The 10,085-nt window shown below is 29.8% G+C and overlaps 1 protein-coding gene across 1 annotated transcript; it reads right to left on the minus strand.

Annotated features, from left to right (window-relative positions):
* Positions 1-671: 671 nt before the first annotated feature.
* LOC107992333 (uncharacterized) lies at positions 672-2,690 on the minus strand. The gene is made up of 8 exons (XM_051084939.1): positions 2,514-2,690; positions 2,036-2,256; positions 1,858-1,963; positions 1,667-1,768; positions 1,509-1,568; positions 1,272-1,350; positions 823-970; positions 672-699 (listed from the first exon to the last, which is right to left on the minus strand). Exons 1-8 carry the CDS (start codon positions 2,688-2,690, stop codon positions 672-674), a joined length of 921 nt encoding a protein of 306 aa, XP_050940896.1.
* Positions 2,691-10,085: the final 7,395 nt, after the last annotated feature.

Genomic DNA, 10,085 nt, shown 5'->3' on the forward strand with positions numbered 1-10,085 from the left:
TGTGATGCTATCGGTTCCACAAGTTTCCACACAAGGCATTGAATTGATAGTTATGCAAGCGCATGCGGTGAAAGTTATGTCGATAATGAAAGTTGCATCATAAATTTAAGTAGGATTTATCGACATGTGACAATAAAGAAAATTCTTAGAAGGTACTAAAATATTAGAAGTACTGTTCAGATGTCTCATATCGAAAAGGTTTTAATTAAATTATGGACTCCAACACTAAAAAAGACCCATCTCTTTGGACTTTAAACGTCCAAGCTAGAAACACTTTAAGCACTTAGATGTGCTAACTCTAATCAAATTTTCCTTTGTATTCTCTAGTTGAAAGTGGAAAAATGGCGTGAGTAGTCAAAAGTTTTATCACAGTAATATTTTCTAATTGGGTTTGAGGACAAATTTATATGCGATTGTAATAATTTTTCACATGATAGAATTTTTCTATCCATGTTTTTTTCACTAGCTAGTTTGAAGTTTTTCTATGTTGATTCTCATGTTTCCGGTTTTATTATTGTTTCTCTTTTTTTTTTTTTCTAGTTCCTTTGTTATTTTTATATGTTTATTCTTGTAATAAGTGGAAGAGATTTTTCTTAACAAGCGCATTAAGAAGAGATGTTACATTTTTTATAATAAATATACGAGTTATATATATAATATCCATTTTCTTGTCATTTAGTTTCGAGACGAGAATCATATCTAATATGTTCGTAGAGCCAATAAAGTGATCAACACATAGATATTTGATTAAAAAGATTAGAATATATAAATATTACCCAATAATAAGTGGAAAGATTAATGAGATTTAAAAGAAAAATGTACCTAAAAACGTAATGGAAAGCCCCAAGTACTCTTGTTTCTTCCTGTGTTGCTTCATTTCCTAATATGCTTAATGCATCATAGGCATCAGTTGCTATCACACATTGATCAAATATTTCTTCACAATGGAGCCCATAGCTTACAATGCATCCTGATCAAAATTTTACACTTAATGTCTTTTTTATTTGCTATAATTCAAATTGCAAAATGAAGTAACTTGTTTATAAATATAGTAAAATTTTGCTTTCTACATGTGATATAGATCGCAATAGACTTATAAAACTGATGAATTTCTATCTTGATCTACCGTAGTTTACAACGGATAGAAAAATTTTTTTTGCTATATTTGTAAAGATTTTCTAACCATATTTCTATATAAAAGAATTCTCTATTAATAATATTATCAAAACTCAATGTATATATTAATTAATGCAACAACTTTAATTACTCACCATCTTTGGTAGTTGAGATGGAATTAACTTTGGAGCAAGTTCTTATTTGACATCCTGCACTCTCAAGTGCTTTTTGTAGCTGAAGTTTAAAGCACCAATTGCATAGTTAATTAATTGGGAAAACCACAAATAATAATAATGAAAAGAATCGACCAATCAAACGAAGAAATGTATTATAAAGAAAGAAAAAAGATTAATAATGTATGAACACTCTAATAACAATTTGGAGGATATCACCTTCTTTAGATAAGCATTCGAACTCGATTTGACAGTAAGCCATTGTGGATGACCAAATAACTGTGAAGAAAAATAAAAAGAAGCAAATTATTAAAGAAATGATATCGAAAATAGGAGAATATAAGAAGAAGAAAAAAGTGATAGTAAATTAAAAAGACCTGAAGCAGAAAATGATGTTGAAGATACGAAAACACTGAGACAGCTGAAAAGTTGACAACTTTTTCTATAGGGTTTAACCAAATGGAACAACACATCGGAAGCTGCATAAAGGTAACGAGTATACTTGTTAAATCACCAATCGAACATAAAGAAGAAATTAAAATGGGTAAGGGAAAATATTATATCTCACAAGGTAAGCAGTTTGAAAAACATTGGAATAGTGCCTTGACTTCAGAAATTGTCCCAACGTTTCATTTTGTTCCAATCCTTCATTGTTTTCCATTGCTTTAAGATATCTGTATGCCCACATCAAAATTTAGTCAATCTTTTCTTTTTTCTTATTTTTTTTTTCAATAATATGTACGTACTCGGTAACTTCGTCGTTAAATTTGGATATTTCTCGAATCATTTGCCAAAAAGATGGGTCAAGAATATTCTTTTTTTGCGCAAAAAGACTTGAAACACCATTTTGAGTGCCCCATTCATAGCCTCTTCCTTTGTCTATACTTATCGAGAATGACATATTTGATGCTTCTTCCACTTCAACTCCTAAATCCTCTAACAATGCCATTGTATTTGGATGTCTTACCTGATAAAGAAAAATTATAAGTCGTATCCAAACACATATCAAATTAAAGAAGATATACCAAAATCTATCATATTCTCGTATTTCAATCGAAAGTTTATTTTTCTTACTATAAGTGGTTTCTTACCTTCTACTAGAATTTTTCTTATTTTTTAAAATATAATCTTATGTTAAATAAAGCACAATATTAGAAAGGACTTTTCAAATAAGATACCATAAAATCAAACTAAACCTAAAAGAAGTGAGAAAGAGATAATAACTGGATTGAAGAGCATGATGCCGAGGTCCAAATCAAAGCCATCAAAATTTATTGTTCTAAAATGATGGCTGCCTAAGTACTCTTCCTTCTCAAACAACACCACCTCTACTCCAGCTTTGGCTACAACATAAGCAGAAATCAGACCGTTGATCCCAGCTCCGATCACCGCCACCTTCATCTTCGCCTACCCTTTTCCATATTAAACCGATTCAGTAATTGTATTAGTCTTGAAAACAGTAAGGAAATTAAGTTATATTAGAGCATACGTATGAATATACAAACACAAGAAAATTCAAATTTTGTGTATGGAAAAATTGCTACTCCTTGCGGCTGAGGGAGAGAGGAGGTTGAAACGATCAATGGAGAGTATCCAAAACAAGAACTTTGAAAATGGGATTTTATGATAGAATCTCACTTTCCTCATAGATATTTATACACGTAATTTTCTTGACGTACTTATGGTACAATAAATACTATTTTCGTACTTCAACATTGATGGAAGTAATAAATTAAAAGGTAATGTCGTAGAACTCTCGTTTTTTGTTTGTTGTTTCTATAACTTTGACAAAATTGTGTGGGTAACTTTTCTTCAGAAGAGAAGAGATTCATAATAAACCTATTTGTTAATTGAAATAAAATTTTGGTCTAAATCCTACTTTCGTCCTCAACTTTCAATCCTGTTCTAATGGCTAGTCTCTAAATTTTAAAAAATGTTTATTTTTGTAACTTAGAATTTCGTTAAATCTTTATTTACTAACTCATATATTTTCAGGGATAGTTGCAAATGTAACAATTATATTCAAAATAATTAAGTATATAGCAACATTTTTTAAAAAAATTGCAAATATAGCAAAACCTGTCAAAATCTATTAATGATAGAAGTCTATCACTGATAGACCATGTAGCAAATGTTGATCTATCACTGATAAACCATAAGATTCTATTAACGACAGAAGTCTATCACTGTTAGACTTTATTATATTTACAATTTTTTAAAAATATTGCTACATACTTAATAATTATTCTAAAAATTACTACCTATTATGACTACCCACAAATGATTAGGTGGACGCACATTTTTTTTTTCAAAAGCCCACTTTTTTTTAAAATGGAATCTCCTAGGAAATTAGATGAAAATTGAGTATAATTAAATAAATGCAACCCACATAGAAATTGGACTTTAAAAAAGAAAGAGAAAATAAAATATGACCTCATTGAATCAAAGAACTGAGTTCATCAGAAATAGTTTCTCAAATTTATTTTAATTAGTTTTTACTAAAAGTGATTAAATAAAAATAAATAAATTAAAAGATATTTTTTTCTCTAAGTCAATTTAAATGGATCCTAAATTTGTATTTTATTTTCGAAAGATGTATGTGTTTAGTACTAGAATGCAAAATTTGGATTCTTAGTAAACTTAGTTTTAGCTAGGTATCCATTAAATATTAGTTGATAACAAAATTATTATTGATTTACTTTTAACATATTTTATGTTAAACAATTGTAGGGTTATTGTTTGGTAAATATAGTAAATTATTTTTAGATTATATCAATAGTAAATATTTTTAAATATGCTATATAGAAAAGATGGTGTGACAGCATCTTCAATGATTGAGTTTTGTATATCGGTGGAAGTGAAGGATAGTGATCCTTTATTCTTTTATTACCATTTTAATAAGTTTATAACGGAGGACATTGGTTTTGTAGGGAAGGTGTCGCCTTGGGATGTTGCATTAGATAGGAGAGCTTATTTAGCTTTTTGCTTTTTGTTTTTGGAAGGTAAGCATGTAACCAACTCCTTCCTCCTTCAAATTTTTTTTGGTTTCTTATCTATATTTCTTATCCATTGTTTAAATTAAGATCAAGTTTAAAAAAAAAAAAAAAAAAAAAAAAAAAAAAAAAAAAGAAAAGAAGAATTCGGGCCTCCCTTGTACTTACATTAAAGATTGAAAGGAATTGGAGACAAAATAAGTTTATTGAAAATGGTTTAATTTTTCATACAATATACATTTACAAGTTTATTAGTTTTTAGGTTTAATTTGGTATTTGTAAAATAAAAGGTCAGTGTTTATATAACTTGTTTTTAATTAATTTTATTAAAAAAAAACTTATAATTATTGATTTTAATGCTACATTTATTAGAACAATTTTAAGTTTATTGATAGTAAATGCTTTTTAAATTAAAAGGGCTATATAGCCATTATACAACCAAACATCCACCAATATCTATTAAATTCAATATTCTTTACCCCCTATTCAACAAACAAATTAGTTTAAAATACCAGTTTGATTTCTAAACTTTAAATTTCATTCTATATACTTTTAATCTGTGTACTTAACAGTAGTATATTTTCTATTAGCAACAAAATATATTGTTATTATTCAAATTTTAATTAAAAAATCGAACTCGAATAACTAAACTTTTTCTTTTCTTTTACAAAATACATATAAAAAAGAGGTAAGTAAGTTCAACCGGAGATTTGAACTAAGTTGAAATCGTTTATAATTATTATTATATGAGCTTTTATGATAAGATGCTTTAATTTACAAGAGTTTGTAAGTTTGAGAGGTTTTTTCGAGAAAAAAAATAATAATAATACTAATCCAAGTGGTTCATCTCAACTAGTTAAGGCACCGAATAATTAACAAGTAATTAACATTTTTCAAAAACAAAAAATTTGATGGACATGACATTCCTCTTTGAATGTCGAACGTTCTCTCCATCCCTATCTCCAAAGTTCTGTATTTAAAATAAAAAATAAAAATAAAAAGTAAAATTTAATTAACCACAAAATTGTTTAAAATATTTAGTTTTTGACATAGACCATATATACTAAATGTGTGTGTGTGAAAAAGACTCTCTTGGAGGGAGGGAGAAATTTCCTTGAAATTTGTTAATGCATGTGGTGATAGAGATTTTAACATGGTAATTAATTGTAAATCAATCAAATTGTGCTAGTGTAATAAAACATCAATTAAATGCTATTGCTACCTTTTTTTTTTCCTACCTATTAAATTAATTTTTATATTGATGATGAAATAAATACTTAGATAACTACCAACATTTAGGTTGTTTGGGGTAGGGGTTGAGATATGATGTCTAGAGTTTATATGTTTGTGTAGTTCATATATCTATATGTTGAGGACATAGATGTTTTGTATAAGTTTATGTGTCTGTTATGTTTATGGTGTGGAGTTGTTTCGTCTAAATTCATATGTATGTATTTAAGGTGCAGAGTTGAGTTCATATATATATGTATTTAGTATATGTATTTAGGGTACAGGGTTGAGTTCATATGTATATATTTAGAGTTCAGGGTTGAGTTCATATGTGAAAGTATCTAATGCATTTTTTTGAATTCTAAATATTATGCATACATTTTTATGGTGATTATTTTTGTTTTTTATTTAATAATTTTACCCATTTTTGTTTGAATAAAATATGGATTATATTGTTTCTTTTACGTTTTAAAGTTTTTTTTTTTCGGTAGTGAAAAACAATAACTCACTACATCCTAGATAAACAAAATGGAAAACAAGAGAGAAATCAAAACTTTTGATTCCTAATTTTTCTCCATGGATTTCATTATCATTGTCTTTTTTTTTTTTTTTCTTCTCCTTATCATCTAAACGGTCTCAATGAAATGCCACAACACTTTTTCTAGAATTTCTCATTTAAATCCTCCAATTTTAGAGAATCATCAAATAACATATCTTCAATTTTTATTGACTGCAGTGGGGTTTGTTAAGAAGCAATCGCGTTCTTCTTGATATTTATGACAAGTAGGTATAGAAGGATGATCGGAGCATCCTTATCATCCTTATAGATAGCTTCTCAATATCAAATTACTATAAAAGAAGACCGTTAAATTATGTAAACTAATAATTTCACATTTGTACTTAAACACACTTTTTGTTAGCTTGTTTTTTTTTCTTATTATAGTATATTATTGGTCAAGTAATTGATTGTTAGGGTTAGTCGTTAGAGATGAACAACACAAAGTTCATGGTTGGAATTAGTTGAAGGTGATCGTCAAAGTTGGCTGCAAAATTTGGATCATCGTTGAAGTTGATCACTAGAGTTGTTCTTCATCGTTGTTGGTTTCATGCATATATATAAGGTGAATGTCAATTGATCTTTAGAGGTATAGTTATCATTAGAGTTAATCACCAAAGATGATTTTCGTCAGAGTTTATCATCGAAGGTGGTTTGTTGGAGCTTGAAGTTGAAGGTGGGCATGGAAGTTGGTTATTAAAGGTGATCTTCACTAGAGTTTGTGGTCGAAGGTGGTTGTTGAAGCCAACAGTTGGTCGCATGAAAATGATCTTGGGATTGGTGATTAGAGTTTGTTATCAAAGCCTAGAGTTGATCGCATGATGATGATGAAATTGATCATCAAAGGTGATTTTTTATTGGAGTTTATTGTTGGAGGACCATCATAGTGGAGAATTGGTCGTCCGAGTTGGACATGGTAAGGTGGTCGTTCGAGGTGGCCACTAGAGTTTGTTGTCTTAGGTGGCTGTATGAAGTGGTCATGAAAGTTGGTTTTCAAAGTATGGCAATGATAGTTGTCAATGGTGGCAGAAAGGGTAGCTCCTTAAAAATTAAAAGAAGGGAGAGCTGTGAGTTGGTATATTATATATAAAGTTATTAGGCCAAAAAATAAGTTGGTATATTATACCAACTCAACTCGTCTCATGTTCGTGAGCCAAACACCCCCTTAAATTTGTTACCCTTTACAATTTGAAAGGTAAAAAGAACTCATTTAAAATTTAAATGACTCATTTAATTTTTTTAAAAAAATGTTCTAATACAATAACTGTATCCAATTCATTTTGTTCATATTTGTGATGACTTCGAAATAAATCCAAAAGGTACAAAAACTTACTAAAAACTTACTTTAAGCCCTAATTCAATTCATTGTAATGTATAAAAATAGAATTTTCGTTGAGTTCAATAATTTATTATCACCGATGACTTTAATAAAGAGATGATAAAGGGATATAGCAATGTTTGTAGGTGTAACGACTCAATTCCTTATACTAAGTTGAGGTCATTACGTTAAAATAAATAGCAAATTTTTCCTTTGAAAGAAAAAGAGGAAAACTAAACCTTTAATAAATAAGTTTAAATACTCGTTCATAAATCATAGTTTGTCAAAAAAAAAATCTAGGTAAACATAAAGAAAATAACATAAAATCATTAACGAGTTTCAATAAAATAATAAAATCAAGTACTGTAAATAACAAAGGTGGAAACAAATGTAATTCCCCTATGGCAAGTCACAAACCTTCTTGTCATTCGTTTGCTTTCCTCTACCTCTACCTTTTCCTGAAATATTAAAAAAAGAATGAGTATAAACATATACTCTCAGTAAGGGACCTATTACTTATCCCGCTTGTCTATTAACTTTCCACAAGTGTGTGTTGATTTTCCATTAGGAGTTACCCTCAATCATATCAATCTTGTTGTTCAGAAGAAACACACACATCACACATCAGTCTAATGATCCCGTAGGAACATTCATTAGTCTAGTGATCCCGTAGGAACACTTATCAGTCTAGTGAACTCGTAGGAATATTTATCAGTATAGTGAACCCGTAGGAACACATATTAGCTTGGTCAATCTTGTAATCCCTTTGGACCACGAATCAGTCTTATGATGCCTTTGGGCCACAAATTAGTTATATCAGTCTGATGATCATGTAGAAACACACATAAGTCTAAGCAGTCATAGTGTGGTGATCTCGAGGGATACCTCATCAGTCTAGTGAACCCGTGGGAACACATATCAGTTTGGTTAGTCTTGTGATCCCTATGAACCACAAATCAGTCATATCAGTCTGATGATCTCGTAGAAACACATAAGTCTAAGAAATCGTAATGTGGTGATCCCGAGCGACACCTTACATATTGGGTAGAGGGACATCTTACAAATTGGGTACACATCAACTCAAAATTCAAAGAAACACGCCTTTAAAATTCAAAGGTAACAGACATTAACGTCCAAAAAGCATGTAACAATTAACTCAGTAATAGGCACAACATGCAACATCAATCAATATTTCACAATCATATAATCAGTCATACATATGAGTCACACAATCTGAACCAACAACTCCAAAACCCATCTATGCATTTTAGATGTCATAAATTTTAATTCCAAGGTCTAGTAGTAGAATCTCTTAGCTCGAGAGATAAAGCTAAAATCATTAATAGTTAAAACCCAACTAATGAATCCTAAATATAAGAAAAAAAATTAAATTAATAGTTTTTTCAACCAATCATCTAATTAGCTTTAGTTAAGACCAAATCTAACAACATTCAAAAAACAATAATTACTTAAAGAAAAATTCAACTTAATCCTACAAATTAATTTAAATTTGATAGACATACCAAAAACTCCCTAAAAGTGGCTCTCAAATAGGTGAAAAGCTTGGCTTGTGCGTGGCTCCATAGCTCGATACGTGACTCAGGTTGGCCAGAAGAGAAGAGGGAATCCAGCGTTCCTTGCAACGAAGAGGCCCTCCGCTCAGATCTGGACTATCAACACGGATAGAGCTTTGACGAAAAGGAATTTCGTGGCTCACATCTGAACGACGCGGCTTAGTGGAGACTACGACTTAGATGGAAAACGAAGAGGATGGGTTACTCAGCTTCGACAACGGGGACAACGACTGACGAAGGGCTAGGGTTGCGCTTGGCTTGGACGAGACAAATTGACTTCACGACGGAGAGATGAACGGATGGAGGCTCGAGCTTGACGTTGATAGAGGACACGAACCGAGAAGATGGAACAGTGTCTTGCAAACATGTCTCAAACGAAAAGACGAACGAAGAGGTAGATGGCTCGACAAAGTTTAGATCGACAATGACTTCAATGGACGAGACAGGGGACGATGGTTAAACTCCGGTGGATTGATAAACAATGGCAGCGACTGGGGTTTGACGAGAAAGTAGATGATGAATAGGAAAAGATTCACGCAAGCAAAGCGATAGCTTCTTTTTATTTATTAATACATATTATTATTATCATTATTTATTTTTTCAAATTCAAAAACTAAACAATCTTCTCTTTCATCTATTAATTAATTTCCATAATATTCTTATTATATATATATATATATATATATATATATATATACACATATTTATTCTTTCTCTCTCCTCATTTAATATTTTCCATCGCATTGCTTTTTTCTTCCCAAAATCTCATTTTTTTTTTCTTAATAATTATATTTTAACAAATATAATTATCTTTTCCTTTTTTCCATATCGATTATATATATATCCACGTACACATATAATTATCAAATCTCTAATAAAATTTCTACTTTTCAATTTAATTAAATAAACAACCAAAATTATTTAATTAAATTCAATTTCAATAACACTAAAATCCAATTTTACTAATTAATTAAATATTCATTCAACAAATATTTAATTAATTTTAATTCCACAAAACAATCAATTATCACCCAATAATTTCAACATAGATAAATAAAACTAAGATAATTAGATTCAAATTTACCTTAATTTTTGGGACGTTACAGTAGGGTCATTTTGAAAAAT

This window comes from Cucumis melo, chromosome 5 (genome assembly GCF_025177605.1).
Source record: "Cucumis melo cultivar AY chromosome 5, USDA_Cmelo_AY_1.0, whole genome shotgun sequence".
NCBI lineage: Eukaryota > Viridiplantae > Streptophyta > Magnoliopsida > Cucurbitales > Cucurbitaceae > Cucumis > Cucumis melo.

Excerpts from the sequence above, each read along its gene's own strand:
- LOC107992333 (XM_051084939.1), bottom strand. The coding sequence starts at position 2,690 with ATGAAGGTGGCGGTGATCGGAGCTGGGATCAACGGTCTGATTTCTGCT. Across the intron at positions 2,257-2,513 it reads GCATCATGCTCTTCAATCCA|GTAAGACATCCAAATACAAT; the intron begins GTTATTATCTCT and ends TTTCTTTATCAG. Across the intron at positions 1,569-1,666 it reads AACATCATTTTCTGCTTCAG|TTATTTGGTCATCCACAATG; the intron begins GTCTTTTTAATT and ends TTTTCTTCACAG.